General features: G+C 33.9%; 3 protein-coding genes and 1 pseudogene across 3 annotated transcripts in view; 2 read left to right on the top strand and 2 right to left on the bottom strand.

Moving 5' to 3' along the window:
* LOC126727967 (G-type lectin S-receptor-like serine/threonine-protein kinase CES101) overlaps positions 1-1,243 on the top strand; it is a 10,104-nt gene extending 8,861 nt beyond the window's left edge. Inside the window, exons 4-7 of the mRNA XM_050433862.1 lie at positions 1-122; positions 222-459; positions 544-694; positions 784-1,243. The exon at positions 1-122 is cut by the window's left edge and continues 89 nt beyond it. Of these exons, the coding sequence (XP_050289819.1) occupies positions 1-122; positions 222-459; positions 544-694; positions 784-1,074 (802 nt within the window). The 3' untranslated portion in view covers positions 1,075-1,243. The remainder of the gene's footprint in view (positions 123-221; positions 460-543; positions 695-783) is intronic.
* A 278-nt stretch (positions 1,244-1,521) lies between these two features.
* LOC126725476 (uncharacterized) lies at positions 1,522-8,716 on the bottom strand (annotated as a pseudogene).
* Positions 8,717-9,341: 625 nt separating this feature from the next.
* Positions 9,342-10,810, bottom strand: LOC126725475 (pyridoxal 5'-phosphate synthase-like subunit PDX1.2). Its single transcript, XM_050430236.1, has one exon. The coding sequence runs from the start codon at positions 10,528-10,530 to the stop codon at positions 9,616-9,618; it is 915 nt and encodes a 304-aa protein (XP_050286193.1). The 5' UTR covers positions 10,531-10,810; the 3' UTR covers positions 9,342-9,615.
* A 7,396-nt stretch (positions 10,811-18,206) lies between these two features.
* LOC126725474 (serine/threonine-protein kinase Aurora-3-like) lies at positions 18,207-21,502 on the top strand. Its single transcript, XM_050430235.1, has 6 exons — positions 18,207-18,527; positions 18,637-18,879; positions 19,523-19,618; positions 20,497-20,711; positions 20,820-20,892; positions 21,001-21,502. Exons 1-6 carry the CDS (start codon positions 18,399-18,401, stop codon positions 21,100-21,102), a joined length of 858 nt encoding a protein of 285 aa, XP_050286192.1. The 5' UTR covers positions 18,207-18,398; the 3' UTR covers positions 21,103-21,502.
* Positions 21,503-22,841: the final 1,339 nt, after the last annotated feature.

The following is a 22,841-nucleotide window of genomic DNA, read 5'->3' as shown; positions in this document are numbered from 1 at the left end:
TCTCATTGCTAAACTCCAACACACTAACCTCGTTAGGCTTTTAGGATTTTGTATTCAAGAAGGAGAAAAAATACTAATCTATGAGTACATGCCCAACAAAAGCTTAGACTTCTTCCTCTTTGGTAAGGCATATGTTTGCTTACGCGTTGATTTTTGTTTCTTTTATATGATGTTAATCAATACTTAACATTTGCTTGATATTATTTTTTATTTTGAGTTAGATTCTACTAAAAAGTATTTATTAAATTGGAAAAAACGCTTCAACATCATAGAAGGCATTGCTCAAGGACTTGTTTATCTCCACAAATATTCAAGACTTACAGTAATTCACCGAGACTTAAAAGCAAGCAACATTTTGCTTGATGAGGAGATGAATCCGAAAATATCTGATTTCAGCATGGCTAGAATATATGGATTGAAAGGTTCAGAAGAAAACACAAATAGAGTTGTTGGAACATAGTAAGTATTCTATTTGTGAGTTTGTGCTAGTGTATATATGTGTTTATCCATACACTAAAGTTCATTGGTCAATTATTATTTCAGTGGTTATATGTCCCCGAAATACGCTATGAATGGTGTTGTTTCGATAAAAACCGATGTATTCAGCTTTGGAGTCCTACTATTAGAAATTGTGTGTGGCAAGAAAAATAATAGCCACTATCAGTCTGATGATTTACTCAATCTTATAGGATATGTAAGTTTTTCACTTACCTCTTCTTAAATTTATACATGGAATTTTGGACTTGATGAGTAACATTGTGCATACAAATTGACTTGTATCAGGAATGGAAGTTATGGAATGAAGGCAAGGTTCTAGAGCTAATAGACCCTGTAATACTAGATGAATCATGCCCTCCATCTGAAATATTAAGATGCATTCGTGTTGGTCTCTTATGTGTACAAGACCACGCATTAGATAGACCAACCATGATAGATGTTGTTTCTATGCTCTCAAATGAAGCTCTTCAACTTTCTCCTCCAAAACAACCTGCATTTTTTATCAACAGAGTTGCAGAAGTGCTAGAAAATTGTTCCTTAAATAATGTCACAATTTCAGTGATAGAAGTGAGATAAATATAAATAATCCAGTAGTTACGTTTGAATGTATTCTTATATACACACCTGTGTGACGCCTGTGTGATAAGGGCTATACATGATTGACCAATCAAGCATTTATGGCTATATTAATGTGTTTAATTAATGAGTTAATGAGATTTTTAATAAGGGATCTACCCTATAATTGATTCGGTTTATCTTCTTATTGTATGCAATGAGAAGAATTATTGATGTTTATAAAAGTTCAATGATCTAACTTTTGCTCACTATCTGGATTTATTGGGCGATTCAAGGATTCAACTGACCTCAATGTTAACCCGGGCCATATATATTTTGTAACAATAAATGCCGTAATAGATATGTAAAGTCGATAACTGGTTTATAAAAGTGACCCCATTTGATAATTTCTCTTTTTGTAAGTGGATTGGCGAAGTAAGTGGCTTTTCATAACCTACCAAACAGATATTGAACCAAGGGAACCGGATCCTCGTTATTCACTATCACCTTATTCAATGCCATGTAATCCACACACATACACAGCAAGCCATCTTGCTTCTTTTGTAATAAAACTAGAACACCATAAGGGGCTTTGGAAGACTGAATATACCCAGCATCCAGCAATACTTTGTATGGAGCCCCTTCAGGAGGCTTTGAACTAGGAATGCTGCATGCACAAAATGTGACAATCCTTCAGCAGTATAGTGCAAACTATACATCTTCTTAACAAACATGCAGGCTTTTTAATCCCTATAATAGTACAACACTCGATATTGTTTTCTTTCCATTACCAACCATACATTCCATCCATCTCAATGATCAGTAAATGATGACCGCACCAACTAAATTTTCATGTGTCCAAAGTGTTGTTGTGTCTTCCATTATTCTCATGAATGCCTCTTCAAGATGACGCGTGCACATAAACAAATGGTATTGGCATCCCAAACTTATGTGTATTGCTGTTTATGATATACCAACTCATCTCATCAAGAATGAAACTGTCGCAATACTCAATCAGCCTCCAATAATTACGATTTCACAAAATGCCTAGACTATCTGCTTGATTACCTTAATGAGAGAGAGGGGGGCATTCACATCTTTTACTCAGATGACTGCCAGGACATCAAGATAGAGCATTCTCTGGCTTCTTCAGAAATTGGCATGCTTTAAATTGGTAATTTCAACTATGAACCCCTCAAAGCACCTGGGCTAGTACCACCTTCATGACAATTTGGTTCTTCATGAAGCAGATAAATGGATTCCCCATTGGAGATCTGCAGGCACAATGTCATTGGCCAAGCCACTTGTGTGTTAATTCGTTTAATGAAATACTAATGAGAAAAAGAAAATGAAAGAAGGGATATAAAATAACAGGGTTGCTCAGCTTGCTATGTAAACTAGTCGCAGATCTACACAAAATGCATTGCGTTTTTTTTTTTTTTTCCTAAATAATATGCAGAAGTTTTTTAATTTATGCAAAAGCAGAATCATATATTTATAAAGAATTTCTGTGTTCAATTGTTCAATTCATTTCTAGATGAAAGATCAAAATTTTCTTTTGGCCAGCTTGAAAACAGAATCAATATTGAAATATCTCTTAATAGCGAAAAGATAACTTTCACCTTCATTGCATTGAAAAACAAACAGCCAGAAATATTACTTCAATATCAGTAGATGGGAACTATAAAATATGCTATTTCCCCACAATTACAGTAATTGATCTGATGCAGAACGTAACTCTTAAAGAAATTTGCAGGAACACGTGCAGGAAATAATCAAGAAGAACTAACAAACCGTAGCACCGCCTAAAGTATGCCTAGCATCACCACTAAGCAGTGGAAATTTTCACTACAATTTCATTCATGAAAATCATCGTACCAATAATGTTTCCTCTGGGGCTATAAATAAGGTCCCATATTACATCAAATATGGAAACATCAACTCATACTAAAAATGGCAGTCAAATCCCATAAAAACCGAAAATTAAATTCAAATCAAAGCATACCCCATAAGTTCAGCGTCAAATCGGCAACAATCTGGACCAATGGAATCAATCGGCATCAATCTGGTGTATGCATCAAGATCCATCTAGCACGTATGGATAGGCAATGCAATGGATCACTCCTTATCCTAGAACACCACATAACGCAAGATTTACTTCAGTATATTTATAGTTGTCTTAAATAAAAAACTCTCAGTTCATTGGAAACTGATGCCTACAGACGCGTATATATATAAAATAGTGATAAAATCAATAAATGAATTCTTTAGACAAAAAGATTTTGATTGCAAATTTTTATCTTTCAAGCTACAGTTAAAAGTTCTACTTCAAAGTGGGGGCAAAGAAATTACTCAAGATCAACCATGGAGCTAGTAGCAGCATGTTAAATATTAACTCCAAGTCAGCATAATTATTGATACATCAAATGCATATTCTTAGTATTCATTAATTACTAATTAGTATACTCTTACACTTTTCAACTCTTGATCATTTTTCCTCTAGAATTATGATTGAAACAACTACAAGTCTGCAAGTGCTTTCAATCAATCTAACCCTTTTTAATTGTTTCTAATCCCAAATACAATATGCAACAAACAAAAAGAAATTACCAAATCATTAAGTAACTGCTAAAGTGAGCAATATAATTATTTGAGTTTCATTCAAGAATTTTGGTGCTCAAAATAAAATTAATAACTAAAGAAATTGAAAATTAATTTTTTTGTATGGTCTATGAATTTCCTATAGGTATAAACAATTGAAATTAAGTGCGAAGACCAAGTGAATAACTACCATAAGGATTCAACCGTCAATAATAAATGGCATAGAAAACCCAAGTGGTTGAGATAAAACTATAACCACTAAATCAAATAAGAACAAATTACAGCAACTATATCAACATTTTTATATATATAAATAACAGCAACTCTATCAATATTACATGAAAAATTCACCATACATAAGCATGAAGAGGAACTTTCAAAAACAACTCTAGCACCAAAGGAATAGAAAAGGTATTAAAATAATCTCAAACCCTTTGATAAAGAATTATAGAAGTTATTATTGCTCTTAACTTAATTAGCGAGTATAGTCCAAAATTTATTTATAATATAGCACAAGAAGAAGAGTAACAGTAATCCACTTGCAGCAAAGACCTTAAAAAACAGTAATCCACAACTAGTATAATTAATCAACTAAAAGTAACAAAATCAAATGTAATTAAAAAAAAAAAAAAAAAAAAGAGTAATTATTAGGTACTCCTAGATTATCTAATAATTTTCCTTAAAAGCTATATATGAAGCAATTTTTCAGATTATTAGGGGGTACAGCTAAGGAATGCCTTAAACCAAACATGGAAATAAAAGAAAAAGTCAGATATAAATCAAAATTGAGGTATTTTTAAGCAGATAAAATGCTTGATAAGAAATATGGCAAGAGACACATGATTAAAGTAAAACCCCAATTGCCAAAACACTAAAACAAAATTATATATTAGACAATAAAATCAACGAACCTCACCTTCTTATAAGCTTGTGTGGTCTTTGAGTCTAATGCTAGGATCGTGTAGTGTGATTCTTTGTTCTTTGAAGTTGTTGATAAGTTGGTTTAGATAACTTGTAAACGCTAAATTAAATGAAACAAATCCTATCTATCATTTAAAAATTACATTAAACTTGCAGGAAATTTTGAAGAACCTGTTTTTGTTTGTCCACTATGAGAGGATGCAATGGCTCTGACAGAGGAAATGCAAAGGACCATGATCTGGGAAAAGATCTGGTTAACTTCAAAATTGGCAATCTCAATAAGAGGACCTAAAATTCACCAATATGTTTGATTCTGAAAGTTAACAGTAGGATTGGTTTTGTGTCGTAACTTAGAGAGAGAGACAAAGAACCAATCATAGGCTCATAGCTAAATCACCAATTGTTTATGCGAGCGGTTTAGGAAAAACTATGCTGAATGTCGTACTTGACCTACAAATTTATAGCCTAGTAATAATCATATCCAAACTCAAGATATACCTGTGTGTGCTTGATTCCACATAGAACGTCACCAGGTCATTGGAAAAAAATGCATATTTGTCTTGCTTGCTCATCCCGTTTTTGAAGAAAAGTCCTAGTTGTCAAATATGGAGGTGTACCCGCAATGCAACTGCAAAATATTGAGTGCCCTTTTTATTAAAGGTAGTTCAGGTGACAGTGCCACTGTTACCATTCCCATTGAGTTAAAGGAAGAAGCAGCAGTAGGAGCATTGAAAAGCATCCTCAGAATTCATCCCCTCAGAGCCCTCTGTATATATCGTTTTTAACTATTGTTTTGACTTACATTCCCAATGGAGCCACATTTAAGTTTGTCACATCAGTAAACACCCTGTACAGCCAATTATGTAATGATAAATTCATAATATAAATAATCAATTAAGAAAGTACCATCCTATATGATATGATTAGTTGCTAACCATCATTCAGATCATCTTATAGTATTAGAGATTAAGGTATAAGCATTTAAAAATGAATATATCTACATAGTTGTTTTTGAACAACTACTTCTCCGATTATTCATTTTTCCCTATAATGAGATTGAAGGGAACTGTTCAAAATAAAGCAGGAATGCATGACCAAATACAATGGCACCCTCATGAGCACTATCACCAGATAAGCATCAACAGATAGGAACGGTAAGTTGAATAAGAAGCACAAAACACAGTAAATACATTCAAAAATCATGAGATGCATTCTAATCAGTTTTGGAGACTGTAACATCTAGCAAAAGCAGGGTTAAGTGGAGTTAGAAGTTTACTTATAAAGTTTCCATTTCCTTTTTTTATTATTCATATAAACTTCCCATTTCAAGAATACAAATGAGATCTATTTTTCAGTTTTTGCTGAATACAAATGGATATCTATTGGCCTGTCTTTATGTTAAGTAATTCTCGGTGACATGGAATCTATAAGTTTGTGATGGACATCTAGTGTCTATCTTCAACTCTAATGCTTTTTGTTCCGAGCTTCTTCGCAAAGAAGGAGAGAGTACTACTGCTTAGTCATGAATATAAAGTTAAATATGGAAATTTTTCTCCAGCATTTTGAAAAAATTCTTCACAAATGACAAAAAACAAATCTAGTATAAATTATTTGGTTGGTAGTTGAACTTAATGTTATTGCAACACCTAAAATTTTGATACAAAGTTACAAACCACTCTTTCAGGGCAACAATTGTAGCCCAATTCCTAGTAAGGATAACTTATAAAGGTCCTACCCAATGAACAAAACTCCAACTTCTGTGGCGTCTAGGATTCCAACTCAAAACATGTTCCTTTGGGTGAAAGGCACCTACCATGAGCATTAGCTTAAATGACACGTCCTTCCCTTGTAAGAGTAAGGTGGAGTTTAAGATTGTAGGTTCAAGACCCACCAGGTGCATGCAACTTACCAATCAAAAGATTATAGCAACCGATGCGCAAATAACATGGATTCAGAAAATGATGAAAGTAAGAAATTGTAATCCATTTCCAATGGAGATCAATGCAGAATCCATGATTGGAAAGGTGATATCAACTACAATGAGTAGCTTGAGTTGGGTAGCATTCATAAATTTTTGTAACAAATATCTTTTCACATTACAGTTCATTTCTAGGCTAAAAGCAGAGTGAGCTTCTGCATCATTGTTGGGTTCCTACCTCAATTCCAACTCTATTAAGATAAAATAATTTCACCAATACCAACACTCAAAGATATATATACTAAATGGAACAAACATGCAAGAACTTTTCAGAGTTATACTATAAAAAGATTATTATAACTGACACTACAATTGGGTTTTGACCACATGAAGAGGTGTTGTCACAGCAGCAGCCAAGGCCCAATAGCTGCCCCAGCAGTTGCATTCCCAACCAACCACTCATCGTTCACACTCTGGTGAAATCTCCTTCAAACTCCTCTTGGAAGCCTCATAGGTTGCAGAATGCACTGTGGTAAATGGTGCATTCATCAACACCCTGTTCCTATATGCTCCAAACCCTCCCTCAACACTCTATGCGCACAATCCCACAACCCCCCCCCCCCCCCCCCAACCCCCCTTAAAAAATACTATTAAATTGTAGTCTCCGCATATTTATAAGGGTAAACACCACATCACTTGTCACCGTTGCGGACACAGCTGAGACGGTGACTATTGTCAAATTATTCAGGTTGCCACTAGAGAAAACCTTCTTATATATCTCATAAACCAAAAAATACATTGCATGGGCAGGTCCTGCACCAATCCCTCTATTGACTCGCACAAGGCCCTTGGATTTCAAAATCAATTGGAGGGCTAGCCAAACATCTTTGGATTCTACCATTAAATAAGCATATTGGTCTGTCATATGCAGAACATAAACAACTAGCCAATTCAAATTCAAAAAAACCAAGATATAAAACGGCCTTATACTATCGTTGAATCCCAAATTCACAATAACTAACATTGGAATTACTTTCACTAAAAGCCGAACTCAAAAAGAAACCAAAGCACATGCAAACAATTTCCAAAAATTTCGCCCAAAAACAGTGCCTGAACAAAACTACCCTTTTGGCTGCAACGTGAGGAGATTTATATGTACAGAACAAAAAAAGACAGGTTAGATAAGAAATAGAAATCATAGTTCCTCTTGGAGGCCTTTTTTCGTACACCTAGCAAAAAATTATTAAAAAAGAATTGATGCTAAGACCTCTTGGATATGAATTGAAAGGTGTGTTAAAAGCCTTCTCCAACCTACTCAAAACACATACCAAGTGCCAGCAAGGAACAATCAGCTCCATCTATTGCAAAGTGCTGGAATTGAGGAAAATAAATAAAAACACCATCTTCTAAGTTCCAACTCTCTAATTCCATTAAATTCAACATAAACTTCTCCAAAATACTGCGTAACCGACCCTCTGATTATCCAATCCTTCATAAAATTAACTGCCAACTGAAACTCTCAGTTATAGCACATAACCATCAGTGACCATAATCTTTCACAGCAATTTATTATGTAAATAGAAACTTAGGAGCAACTGTCTGGGAGGCAATGCTCTTGAACGGCTAAAAAGACACAAATTCAGAAACATCCATTGCTTAAAAGTGAAGCCAATAGAGAGAGAAAGAGAGTTATGTCTGCATTACGAAATAGGGAGAAAGGTCAGACCCAACAATGGCACAACCATAGGAAGGCCCAACAGATTTTATATAAAGATTGAGATTGACACTATCCATAACATATAGTATTGGAGAAATGAGGGAAGGAATTGTGCGATGAATATTAAAGGTGTGGCTAGTGGCTGACTAATAGTTATAGAAATGCAGAAACTTTTCTTATAAGCAAAGATAAAGATCTGAATTTGGTGGCCTATGTGGACTTGAGTAATTCAAAACAAGCTACTTTGCAAGGACCTCATGGCCCCGGCAATGAAATGCTCTAGAGTTCCATATACGATTTCCCCCCCTCCCCTCTCAGGCTCAACAATTTTATATATTGTATGGATTGAGATTGACACTATGCATAACATAGAAGTATTGGAGAAAGGTGGAAACAAATTGTGTAATGCATATCAAATACTTCAGTAGAGGTTGAGGGTGGAACTAATGGCTGACTAATAGTTAAAGAAATGCAGAAATTTGTCTTTTCTTTTTTTGATAAGTAGAAATCTGTCTTTTCTTCAAAGATAAAGATCCTAGAACAACCCCCACCCACCCCCCCCCCCCCCAGTTAATTTTGTGATTGTATTAATAAATCATCTCATTTTTCATTCAAAAGAAAATAAACAGAGCAGCAACTATTATAAACTCAATCCCCGGGATTTATCCTTTTCACAATTTTTCCAATGTGAAAGCCAACAAACAAAGGTTTGTGTTTAATACATTTGTAATAATAAGTTCTTGTTGTTGCTTTGAAAATATTCAATATAGTCTTCTGCATTTCAAAGTTAAAGGAAAAAAAATTGGCAAATTTATCTTCTTTTTTTGGGTGGGGGAGAGGCTGTAGTAGCGATCAATTATGGACCATATGTAACAATCATTGCACAATTCATGTATCTCTTCAAAGACATCAACATCTAAATTAAAGAAACACAAAGTTTACTTAGGGGGGGGGGGGGGGGGGGGGGGAAGTTACAGAAAAAGTGAAAAATCTGTCACCAATTTAACGACTCTGTGCTCATATTGAATTTAGTAACCATTGATTCTTTTTGGTAACTTGGCAACTTGGGTTTTCTTGCAGAATTGGCTATTGGATTTATCTTGTTCGTAGACATATTATCAGTCCTCAAGATTTTGACAAGCTGAATAACCAACTATATTATTTCATTTCTATATTTCCACAGAATCAAATGAAGCATATAGCATTCACATCAGATTCATGGTTACAGTGATGAGCAAAACAAGAAGACAGACCTAGTGGCTAGTACCCTCTACATCATATTAGTACCAAAACCAAAGAGACTCATATGCTCAACAACATATTATCCTACAACACAAAAACACAACCCCACATGCTGCGCTCAGAAACAGACAAAAGAGATACATTACAATGATTCTTGAACCCACTAAGCACTTTCATGTGCAAAGTGTTCGATCCTGTCCTCACTAAGATCCAGATTAGCATTGCTATCCTCCAACCCAGAGCTAGTCTCCACCAACACATGTGGATCATTGTAATGCCTGACAGCTTGAATTATGCCCCGAACACGCTTATACGGATCCGAGCAATTGAAAATCTCAGACTCCAAGATCACGCCATCGCAGCCTAATTGCATCATCAGCGCCGCGTCGGCCGGAGTCACGATCCCTCCGGCGGCAAATTGAACCACTGGCAGCCTACCCATTTGCTTGGTTTGAGCCACGAGATCATAGGGTGCCCTTATGGTCTTCGAAAAGGCGAAAACTTCGTCTTCATCCATGTTATTCAAGATCCTTATCTGACCCATCACAGCCCTCACATTCTTGACGGTTTTCGCTACATTTCCAGAACCAGATAAATCCCCTTGAATCCTTATCATAGCCGCACCTTCTCTCACTCTGCTCAACGCTTCTCCGAGGCTTTCACTCCCACAAACAAATGGGCAACGAAAGTTGTGCTTGTTGATGAAATTGTCCTCGTCTGCAACAGCAATAGCTTCGCTCTCGTCGATGTAATCGACCCCAACGGCTTCGAGAATCTGTGCCTCGACGAAATGGCCGACACGGGCTCTGACCATTATGGGGATCGAAACGACGCGCTTGATTTCCTTGATGAGAGACGGGTCTGGCATGCGAGTAATGCCTTGTTGAGATGGGTCCGAGACAATGAGACAACATGCACCAGCCTGTTCGGCGATCTTGGCATGTTCGGCGTTTGTGACATCGACAATGGCTCCGCCGCGTAGTATTTGGGTTAGCCCAGCCTTGAGGGTAAATGGGCTTGTCTTGGCGTCTGTGATGGCGATGCTATTGTAGAGCGTGACGGCGCCGTCTTCAGCCATCGCACCAAGTGTTTGTGAAATTGCCTGAACCAAAAAAATAGGAAGATTAGAAAAGAAAAGGAAATGAGAAATGGTTGGCTTTTGGGGTTGGAGAAGAGAGGAACTGAGAGGATGGATGTATAATAAGATGGGAAAGAAAGTGCAGGGGTTTGGTTGGATGGTGATGGTGAGTTCGAGAAGTTTCGGTGGAGTTTCCAGGCTGAGTCGGTGACTTACCACCGAAGTGTAGAAACTTCGATTCTATTTCTTATTCCTAAATAGTAAATTCAGACTTTCGAGGTTGAAGGGTTCTTATTTTTACAGATGACGTGTATTTCAGCTATTACGTGTATAGAATAATCTTGTTTGTGACTTGTGACTCTTGTGAGTTGTGATCCAATATTTCAGATTTTGACCCTTGGTGACATATCTTTAAAGTTTAAGGCACTGTATGCTAACCGTTTTAAACAGTAAATTTTGATCTACGAAAATTATAGTTTAAACACCACCATACATATTTTTAAACATTTTCTCACTTATATATATTTTCACAAAAATTAAACAATATTAGAAATATCTTACCAAACAAGCCCTAACTATCATCTTGCTAAATTTATTAAAAAAAAAAAAAAAAAAGACCATTGTCTTGCTTAATACTATAGTAGTTTGGATGATCTTATCTTCTTCATTGACCCTTTATTTTTTATAATTACAATAAAAAAGGGGATTTGACAAAAATAAATTTTGAATAGCTAATTTTAATGTAGATACTTGATGTTTTAAATTTTTAATTTTATTTTAAAAAAATGTAGGATATAACCCATAAGGGCCATAACATAGACGATGACAACATCAGTGACATGGCACAAGGGCAGGAAAGTGAATGAATTTCACGTGTTGTATGGTTATTAGCTTATTATAGCTAAAGAAAAAGTCTAGAGACATGAAAAATTTGACACTTATTGATGTGACAGATTGTTAATAGTAGGTTAAAAAACGATGTTAATGGTGATAAGTTTTAGATGAAAACTAGTGAAAGTTTATCAACTCAGCAGGTGTAAAAAAAAGTAGTCAAATTTTGAGTGCATGTGGCATTATTCTATGGTTAAATCCACGTGTATCATGTTGTTGTAGCATTTGAAAATTTGAGGGAAAATTAATTGTTGGCACATGTACATATTAGATTTTAGAAAGTTATTAGAAGTTAAAGCCATGTGTTTTATTAAATTTTGCAAGTGATTAATATGTTACAATTGTATTCAAACCTGTGATAAATGTGAGTTAGTTATGAATAATCATATCACCAATAATTAACTCCTAAGTTATAAATATCCATATATTTATTTGTACTGCAAAAGGAGATATTGTATGTAAATTTCAAAAATTCATATTTAAGTTTAGATTGAGTTGTGAACTCTCTATTAAAGGCACGTATTAATTTTCATGCATCATTTAGTATTAAAGCATATGATTTGATCCTTCTTCTAAAGTTGAAGGGAAATCATTTCATCAAAGTTTTAGCCACTACAAAAACTTCTTCCTATTCAATTTTAGGTTACGCAAAAAAAAATTTCAAGCTTGAAGCCTTCAACCCCAACAACTAAATTTCAACATTTCCCTAGTAAGTCCACCATCAAAATATTTTAGTTCCTTCACAAAATCCCAGTCAAAGCACCTCATTCTTCTCACTTTTACTTTTCCAATAGATTGGAAATTCTAATTTGCATAATCTAGTACTTCAACTTTCCAACTTCAAAAAATCCTTTTTTCCAGTCCTTATCCTTCCTTGTTAGCTTTTCCTATCTCATGCATGTTCTCATACCTAATTGATCTCACAAACTATACTTGAGTGCATAAAGAAACGTGTTTGTTTAAAAGATGGAACATAAGTACCTCGTCACATGTAGCATAACGATGCTTGAAATCACCAAGTCAATGAAATTGGATAAGTTTAGGGCCTCTTTGGATTGAGAGGGAGGAAGAGAAAGCGAAAGAGAGTAGAGTAGAATTGGCTAAAAAATAGCCTATTTTTCGGTTAACTCAACTCTACTCCCCCTTCCTCCCCCTCAATCCAAATGGACCATTAAAGATAGATTGAAATGTTGACTATCATGGTCTAGTGAATGGCTACCCCTAGTTGTAGGAGTGACCATAGGAGTAAAGCTCAATAAGTTGATAGTCTACATCAATACAACCAGCGTATAGAAAGGCATGACTCAAAGTGGGAAAAAACTATTAAAGTTGAGATCCCCAATTTCAACGGAAATCTCATCTCAAATGAATTTGTTGATATATAAAAGAGGAGGGGGAAAGGAAGAGATCGTGCAATGGGGAGTAGGTTTGACTATGGATGATTTTGTATTAATGTTTTTTAATTTTATATTTTATTTTTAATTTAATAAATTTTTAATAGATTTTAGTGTTAAAAATGTTTATTTGAATGGTTAATGAATATCTATGGACGAAACGATAAAGGTTGGCAGTGAATGTGAACTTTAGGGATGAAAATCACAAAAATAAACATCTAAAGACCAAATGACAATTAATTCAAACTTAAATGGTGTAATTTTGAACTACTTCTTGATTATTCTGTCATCACTAACATTTTGAAACATTTTTTTAGCACTTAGTACCAAGTGTTTTGAATTAAAAGGTCATGATATCCATAAGATTTGAGTTCAAAACCTCTTGCCAATATTTTGGGCTCATCCTAAAGGGATTAGTCCTTGTAATAACCTATTTTGTGTAGGACAGAGACTATACATACCCGAGAAAATAGTCTGATACTTAAAGAGGTTTGAATATCGTCATTTGTCCCAAAAAAAAATGTTGTTATAAAGACAAGAGTTTAACTAAACTATTTGAAGGAAAGGATTTCTCTTCAAACTAATTTGGAGATAAACCTTTCAAATTCCTTCTATATATTTGTATTAGATATGAATTTTGAAAATCTATCATGTATATTCTTATTATGACAAAATTTAGCTACAAAATTAGTTATAGTCTTAGGCTACAACCTTACTCAATATCTTTTTATTGAAGTTAATTTTGACAAATCCACCATTGGATTACATCTTTTTCTTATATCCTCCATGCTTGCAAAATTTCTAGAAAATTAAAGATCAATAGTTATGTCATTAATAAATTGTTTAAATTGCAAATTTTTGTATTATAAAATTATGCGTAAAATATAAGCTTTTAGATCATATAGTAAACTAGTCGCTAACCCGTGCGATACACGGGAAAGATATTGAAAAATAGATTTAATATTTCTTTTATTCTATTATATGTCATGTATATGTAAGTGTGTTTAGGTCTATTGATAGAGAGCAATCATTGTGTAGCATACTCCATAAATTAATATTATACTAAAATTAAAAAATAAAAAGAAGAAAAGAGATAACACCCTCTTCTTGAATTATCAAATTATTAAAAAAAAATTAACCCTCTTCTTCACTTTTTACTCAAACTTGTTTTCATGGCTCATATTTAAACAATCGTAGTAGAAAATTTTCTGTTAATAGTAACATTTGTGTATACACAAATTACAGTTTCATGTAAAGTGTACATACACATGCTCTATACCTCTAAGGAAGGAAACATCACAAACCCTTTACATATGTGAGTTAGATTTAAAACAAACTACATATATTCCAAGTCTGATAAGCCAACTCAATGGTGGAAAAATGTTCTTTATAAAATTAGATAGTAACATATTTTACAAAAGGAGGCAATTCTTTGTAACTCTATCTTGCTGCCCATATTCTGCAATATACAACAAAGTGATTTATCTATCTAGGTGCAATGGGCAATAGCATTGGCTGTTCTCAAGCACAATTCAATACAGACAAATGAGATAGAAAAGGGGAAAAAAAAGTGACATAACAAATACAAAAAGTATCACTGTTCCAGCCCTCCAAAACTCCATAAACAAAACCTTTTCCTAGCCCAAAAATACAAAAAGTTCCCTCCTTTCCCACAAATCCAAGAGGGCTGGGACCACCAACAGCTCCCTACACCAGTTAGACAAACCTCTCAAAGAAACCTAAACGCTATTTAGGAATTCTATCAAACTCTTGTGAGAAGCCAATAACAAATCCAGAAATAAATATATAAATTCCAATAAAAAGTTAAAATTTTATAAAACAAACATGAATTCTAATATCAAACTCCAAATAAATTATATAACATGCAACAAAGAAACCCAAAAAAGAAAAGCAAAGAAACTATAGTAGCTAAATATACAAATAAAATAGTAATTAAAAGACATTGACAAGTAGAAATTAATATCTAAAACTAAAGAAGCATACCTTGCTCAAAAACTTTTTTATTTTGATAAGATCAAACCTGGCTCAAAAAACTTTAAATTAAAAGAACACAATTTAAATAGATTAGTAAACCCAATGACCAAATAAAGAAAACAGGTAAGAGGGAAAATCATAAAATTATATTAAAAACATCACTAACCATTTTAAAAACTCCAAGCGACGAAAAATGGCAACCCCCCAACTCAACAATATCTTTGCCAAAGAATGTGTACTATGACACATCTCCAAACCTACAATTAAAAAAAAAAAATAACCTCCATATATAAGAAAGACATTTAATGAAATTAATTATTCCCAATGAGAAAAATACACACACAGCCTTGCATGCTTATATACATACAGGGCAGGACAATAGCTAATCATAGCCTCACTCTCAAGCCATTTTTGAATTCAAACATGTTCCAATTTTCTATAACAAATTTAAAAATATTTTGCTAAAATCCACATCATAAAACACAAATAAGTCATTCTATCCACTACAGTGACAATTCATGAATGCAATATTATACAAAATATGAATGGTTTTGATTCATGGGCAACTAAGCAGGCCTAAGAGATGTGCCTAATGAGGGAAACATGCAAAGAAGAATCCATTATCAGGTCTAATGTTATTTGCCTTAGTCAAATAGTTTGATAGTCAATAAATTCATAATTTCTCTACAACTAAAAGTAATGGCTTATAGGTATTTATCATGAACAACTCTAGAACATGACAAAGACTAATTTTACAACAAAAGGCTTGCATTTCTTCTCAGTGTCAAAACAAAGGTTATTGTTTCAAATTTGTTGTTAATTAATATAACACCATCGTATCATCCAAACTCACTCAAGCCCCTAAAAGGTGGATTTCATACAAGTTAGGAGAAGTGTTCAGTTGGTGAATGGTTTATATGTAGGCTCTATAAAGTTAGAGGAAGCACTAAACATCATATACCTGTATTCATAAAAAGCAAGGATTTCACATAGCGTGAAAATACCAGAATTGTTTTTTTCAAGAGAAATACTTGTTGGGGAATGAGTCGTGGGCAACTCATTCCCTTCGTGGCCTAAACAAAACCTGAAAACTCCTGAATAACAATAAAAAATTAAGCTAAAATCAAATCAAGTAATACAACTTTGACTAAAACAATCAAATCAGGGAGGAGTAAAATAAAAATCAGATAATGATTCATAGATATAAAACCCAAATCGCCTAGATTATAAACCAACGAATCAAATCTTCATTAATTTTGACCCCTTTTTTCAAGTAGAGAAACCCCCTGATAGGATTAAAATCAAAAGCACATTAAATTATCAAGTAGATTTTAAAGTTACTAAAAAAAACAAAAACCCCTTAGTAACAATCGGAAATTAAGCGAAAATTGAAATTAGTTAATATATCTTTGACTAAAAAAATCAAAACAGGACGGAGGAAAACAAAAATCAGATAATAAGTCATAGATTAAAACCCAAATTGCCCAACAAAAACAACGAAATTTCCCATTTTTTAATCAAATGAAAGCAAACCTAGATTATAAATCAATCAGGACTGCCCAAATTTTGATCGCATAAACACAATAAACCTAAAAACCCTAGAATATGAAACTAAGATCAAAAACCGAAAAATAAAAGGCAAATAATAGAAAGATTCAGAGAGAGAGAGTAGAAACATTGTGGATTTGAAATATCTTTTCCCTTCGTGGCCTATGTTTGCTCCACTACGTTCTTGTCTAATAACCCAAATATCAAGTCAAATAAATAAAAACAAAAAACAAAATAAAATAGAACAGAATATGAAACTGAAACTTACCGACAACTGTGTGGAACCAAAAGATGGAGGGAGATCGGTTTAATAGTAGTGAAGAGGCCTCCCTCTGGTTTCTCTCTCTAACACTCTCTGCATCTTATCAGATTTCTATCTCTGTGTTTCATGGTCACAAATGCTCTCTATTCTTTTATATATATCTCTCTCTCTAGTCGTTTTTTATTTAATACAGAGAAGCAGAGCACGGGCTTAGCGTTTAGGGTTTAGAAAAGTTTTTTTTTATTATTATTTTTTAATATAGGGAAGCAGAGCATCAGGTTTAGGGTTTAGAAAAGTTTTATTATTATTATTATTATTTAATATTGTGCTGACGTGGAAAATTGTAGACACTTCAAAAGCTTCGGTTTTATATAGATATATAGATAACATCCAATTGACACAAAATTTGACAAGTGTAGTAAAAGCATAAAGAATATGCAATTGAACGGTTAGATTTTCAAAAATATGTAGTAATATTTATTTTATTGAATAAAGTTGTAACCTATAGCCAACCGAACAACTAAACCACCACTTGGTCCAGCCTCAACCATTGGTCAAGGAAGTATCACCCAAATACAAAAACCCCAAAACTAAAATTAACAATAACCCATTATAGAACCAAGCAATACCTAGATGAAATCAAAACCTAGATTAAATCAAATGAGGACCATGGCAGTACGACATCAAGTGGGAAGGAATCAAAGGTGCCAGTAATGGGTTGCTGCTGGAGGCGGTGAGGTAGTGTCAAGTTTGAGATGCTACTGTCTTTCTTGTAAACTTGTGTTTGGTTTAATTGTAGTTTTGATTTGTGTTATTTTGCGGGGTAATTTATAGAAGAAGGATAAGAAGAAGATGATGATGATGTGGTTTTGGTTTGGGATACGAGAAGAAGAAGAAGAAGAAGATGAAGTAGCAACAACAACGGCGATAAAGAGCAGCAACGATGGTTGAGAGGGAGGTTTGGGAGGAGAGAGAGGTGACAGGATGAGTGTGGTCTAGAGAAGTGAGAGTTATCTTTAGAGAGAGTGAAATAATAATAATGAATAAAATGATTATTTAAATAAAATAGAGTGTATGATAGATAATCTGATTTGAGTGTTTTGAAAAAGTAATTGTGTAAAAAAAAAAAAGTTGAATTCTTATGCTAAAATAAACAACAAATTTTGTAAAGACTAATGCAAATGCTCTAAACCTGGCAAAATTTGCCAAATAGTAGATTTTTAGAAAAAATTTTGATACATAGCATGTAGATGAAACATTTTAGTTAATTGGACTGTTTTTGAAAATCAAGTTTAACAAACTCGAGTTCCAACCCATTCCCTCTTTAAATGAAGTTTGACATGGACCAAAAAATAAAAAATAAAATGGGTGGAACTCGAGTTTCTGAGTCTAAGAAACTCGAGTTCCATTTATACAGAACTCAAGTTTCGTGTGAAAAAACTTGGAACTCGAGTTCCATTTAAAAAAAAAAAAAAACAGTCTAACTAACTAATTAGTTTCCTCCACATACTTTTTTGCTAATATTTTTCCAAAAATATGCTTTTCTCCAAATTTTTCCCTCTAAACCTTCTCCTTAGTCTTTTCATTTTTGTACAATCGTACGCATCATCGGATTCAATTGTATCCGTTTGCACCCGATTCTCTCTCTCAATTTAAATAAAATTTACAGTTTTTTAAAACCGGGGAAGGAACTTTTTAAACTCGCGCTCTCTCTCACACTCTGCAAAGTGCAAACCCTTTTTCCCCCAAAATCCCAACAAACCAAACGTAAAAAACCAATGAAATCCCAAACCCAAACCCAAATCGAAGCGCCGAATAAGAAGCAATGGTCCTTGCAAGACTTCGAGATCGGCAAACCACTCGGCAAAGGAAAGTTCGGTCGAGTCTATCTCGCCAGAGAAGCCAAAGTGAACTTACATTTCACACTTCCTTTTCGATTTCTAAAGCAATGAAATGAGAGAGAGCATTTCTCAATTTGACTCACTTTTTTTTTTTTTTTTTGGAATTTTTGTTCAGAGCAAATACATAGTGGCGTTGAAGGTGATATTCAAGGAGCAAATAGAGAAGTACAAAATTCAACACCAGTTGAAAAGGGAGATGGAGATTCAAACCAGTCTTCGCCACCCAAATATACTTCGACTCTATGGTTGGTTCCATGATTCGGAACGCATTTTCTTGATTCTCGAATATGCTCATGGCGGCGAGCTCTATGGAGAGCTCAGAAAACGCGGCTTTCTCTCCGAGAACAAAGCTGCCACGGTATTTCCTCTCTCTATTTGGTTACTGAGAAAATTCAGGAAAGAATAGAAGAAATTTGAAAAAAAAAATTGGATATTATTATTATTATTTTTTTTTTTTTTGAGGACCCAATAATGGGAACTTTCAAAATTTGCTTATTTTTCAAAAGGACCCATGTGTGCCAAGAGGCGAGAGCCTTGTAGCTCAACTGACATCTCCTCATGTTTCTAATGGATAAATTCAGAATTCAAAACTTCAAATCCCTCATTTCCCATTGTAACTATTGAATTTATCAAAAAAAAAGAAGAAGACCCATATGTTGGGGATGGGGTTATTGGAGTAATTATTTAATATTCTAGGAGTATTGCTTCTTCATGAGTCTTATTAATTAAATTCATAGTGGGACTTACTGTTTATGAGTGTGTAGTGAGTATTGTTAATGGAGTATGAATAATTTTCTGGTTCATTGAGGTTTGCTTCAGTTCAACTATATGTGGTATACTTTTTGGGCATGATTGCTATGTATTTCTTTATATTGCTGTATTTAGTTATACAGGTTTTTCTTTTCTTTTGTTTAATTCTTTATTGCTTGTGAGATTTAGCACACCGTACCCATATTTCAGAGAGATCCTTATCTATGGTGTATCCCTCTTGTGAATTTTAGTACATTATGAGTCTCGCACAAGCATTGGCGTATTGTCATGAGAAGCATGTGATTCATAGGGACATCAAGCCAGAAAATCTGTTGCTTGATCATGAGGTATGCTTAAACAATCCTTATGACTTTTCTTTTTGTCCTTTTAATTTTACTTAGGAACCTGTTATTCATTTTTCTGGCTTAATACTTGACAACTTTAGCCAAAATTCTAAGAAGTCAATTTCGGATTTTTATCTGTATGTTATTGCATGCCAAAATATTCTGGGTTTTTGGTTCAAAAAAATCACCCAAATTTTGTGATGCTACTTTTCTTTTAATAAAATGGCCATGACTATATCTTTTTGAACTTCAATTATACTTGGGAATATCTATGGTATACCGATATGGTACTTATTTACACAGTAAGTAGAGCTATCAAGGGACTATTTGGATGTAACTTTGTTTTGTACAGTGTTAAAGCAGAAATTGCAATTTGCAACTGAGGCCAGGCACAGTTGAACAAAACTATGTTTTTGACTCCTCTCAGCTTAATACTTCTATCGATATGAGTACACCTACAATGTTTTTATTTATTTTTTGGCGGCAGAAATTGCAACTGAGGTTGAACACTTGAGCTTATGAACAGTACAATGTCTCTCCATCCCTCTTTCTTTCCTTTTTTTCTTGTTGGTTTCTTTTTTGTATTTGAACAAAAGTTTCTTTAGAATCCTCAGGTGGTAGTGCTCAACTTCATGATGCATTCTGTTTGTTATTGATTAACATCCACTAAAAAATTTATTTTTACGAATCTCCAAACAGAGACATATTCCACTTTTTCTTCTTCTATTGTTACATATATTTAATAGATATTTGTCAATGATTAGTTGATAAAATTCAATGATATTGTCCCTTAACTTGGACTGATATTAAATATTATTACTGAGGAAGTGCAAAAGAAATTACTGATTTTTTGTTTAACTTAGTTATAACTATATATGTAGGGTCGACTGAAAATTGCGGACTTTGGATGGTCTGTACAATCAAGAAGCAAGAGACTCACAATGTGTGGAACTTTGGATTATTTAGCGCCAGAAATGGTGGAGAACAAGGCTCACGACTACGCAGTTGATAATTGGACTTTGGGTATCCTTTGCTATGAGTTCCTTTATGGTGTGCCTCCATTTGAGGCTGAGAGTCAAAGTGATACATTTAGGAGGTAGGGTAGAGATAATAGTTTTAGAATTTTAGTGTGATTACTTTGGAAGAAAATTATACCATAAGTTGTGTTATTTTTAGTTTGATAAGTTGTATTTGGATGTACTAGGATAATGAAGGTTGACCTGAGCTTCCCTTCCACCCATTGTGTTTCTACAGAAGCCAAAGATCTCATTCTTCGGGTATGTTTGGTCATGGCTGTTTTCATATTTATATCTGGGTGTAAAGTAGTGCTATCATTTGATAGGTATAATTGCATTCTTGAAACTGTAATCTGAAAATATGTGCAGCTTCTGGTGAAGGACTCCTCAAAAAGGCTCTCTCTTCAGAAGATAACAGAGCATCCTTGGATAATCAAGAATGCAGATCCTACAGGTATCTGTAATAAGTAGTTAAACTTCAGAGGTGATTCTGCCATGGTTTTGAGGAATCAACATTGTTGAATTCTGCATCTAATGGTGTCCCCCCTTTCTCTCTCTCAATGCATCCTCCATTATCCCTTCATATTGTACACTGCTCTGAGAAGTGAGAAGCGTTGATTTGCAAACCCAAGCATTGAGGTTCATGCATTATACCGTTTATATATGATAATTCGATGTTCTTTCTATTGCTCATGGTAGGTTTGCAACTATGGATTTATATCTAGAGATTAGATCACAGGATCGGCTACATACGTTGTTGCATTTAATTAATCTATATTGTTATTGGGTCTAATTAATCTATCATTCCAAGTGTAATGACAAATTGCCCATGCCGGTTTATTTTAATATTTGTAATGGTTCAGCTTTTCAATGGTTTGTGGTCTACAGCCTAGTTGCAATGTCCTATGAACTGCAAACTTTTGATTATTGCTCAGGTGGGAGGTGGAATATAATTGCAACCACTGTTTTTTATCAACTATACTAGCACCTATTTAGCATATTATTCAAGAAGCCAATCATTGCATGATATGACTCTGCCTATTGACTATCTTAAGTAGATGTGCTGCCTTTCCTTCCATATACAAGCTTGAACTATACGATTTTGGGCAAGTCTTAGTTCTGAATATATCCAAAATAAAATAATAATAAAATCCAAATTGATGTTTCTACAGTTCTTCAAAGATTCCCAAAAATGTTTGAAGAGGATCTCTAGTCATCCTAGAGATAGGTTCAATAATTTTGGAACAGGAACAAAATGACCTATACTGTTGTGATATCAGTTTTCTTAGGGTTTATGTGGAACACATTCTAGGACTAAACTGAGTAATAAAGCCGTGTTTTGCATCTCTATTGAGAATTCATTTCATAGCTTTCTATGCATAAAATGCATTTAAAAAAAACGATGGGTTGTTTTTAAGGAAATCTCTATTGATGTGTGTGATTAATGAATGATTCTTATATGGGTTTTGTATGCTTTGGGGGAACTATTGGTTTATAAATTAATGGCTAGAAAATTGTTTTCATTCCTTGAAAAAGTCCATTTACTTGTTCCTAAGTTATTGAAAGGGTTACACTTTTGTCCTTAAACTTTAAGAAATTAAGAAAGATCTTATTTCATTCCTAAACCATTGAAAAAAAAAATTTGGCCCTAAACTATTCAAAAAAACTCTTTAGAAAGTTTAGAAATGAAAATTCAACTTTTTAAAGTTTAGGGACAAAAAAAGAAATTCATACAAATTTTAGGGACAAACAGGATTTTTTACTTTATAAATTAGAGTGTTTGTTTTCTATTTATTTTCTTATTGCATATTCAATGGTGCTTGTGGAATGTCTGATGGAGGATGATTAATTGTGAGAGACCGCGCCCCGGCCTATTTTTATAGGAATGTTGGGTCAAATCCACGTGAATGGGTGGAGTCGTGTTATTGTCTCTCAAATGGAGGTTTGACTAGTTATATTTTTTCCTTTAGATTAAGGGTTTTACAATGGAGTCGCCACTTATTTAATTATTGGAAAAATAAGAAAACTATAATTGAAAAATTCATCATTTTATTGATTTGAAATTGAATTTACATTGATCATAGGAAAATTACATTGCTTTGGTCCTAAATACAATTTAAGATAAAGTACATGGTTTTGTTTTCTAGTTACAATCTAAAAATCGAAAATTACATGGATAAACATTTGATCTACTAACCTTTGATCTAAGC

The sequence above is a fragment of the Quercus robur genome, chromosome 5 (assembly GCF_932294415.1).
Source record: "Quercus robur chromosome 5, dhQueRobu3.1, whole genome shotgun sequence".
Taxonomy (NCBI): domain Eukaryota; kingdom Viridiplantae; phylum Streptophyta; class Magnoliopsida; order Fagales; family Fagaceae; genus Quercus; species Quercus robur.
Note: the sequence above shows the minus strand (reverse complement) of the source record. Positions and strands in the feature narration are given on the sequence as shown.

Bases quoted from the DNA above. Each gene is read 5' to 3' on its own strand.
- LOC126725475 (XM_050430236.1), bottom strand. From the start codon at position 10,530: ATGGCTGAAGACGGCGCCGTCACGCTCTACAATAGCATCGCCATCACA.
- LOC126725474 (XM_050430235.1), top strand. From the start codon at position 18,399: ATGAAATCCCAAACCCAAACCCAAATCGAAGCGCCGAATAAGAAGCAA. The intron at 19,619-20,496 runs GTATGCTTAAAC...CTATATATGTAG, and splicing joins ATCTGTTGCTTGATCATGAG to GGTCGACTGAAAATTGCGGA. The intron at 20,712-20,819 runs GTAGGGTAGAGA...TGGATGTACTAG, and splicing joins CAAAGTGATACATTTAGGAG to GATAATGAAGGTTGACCTGA.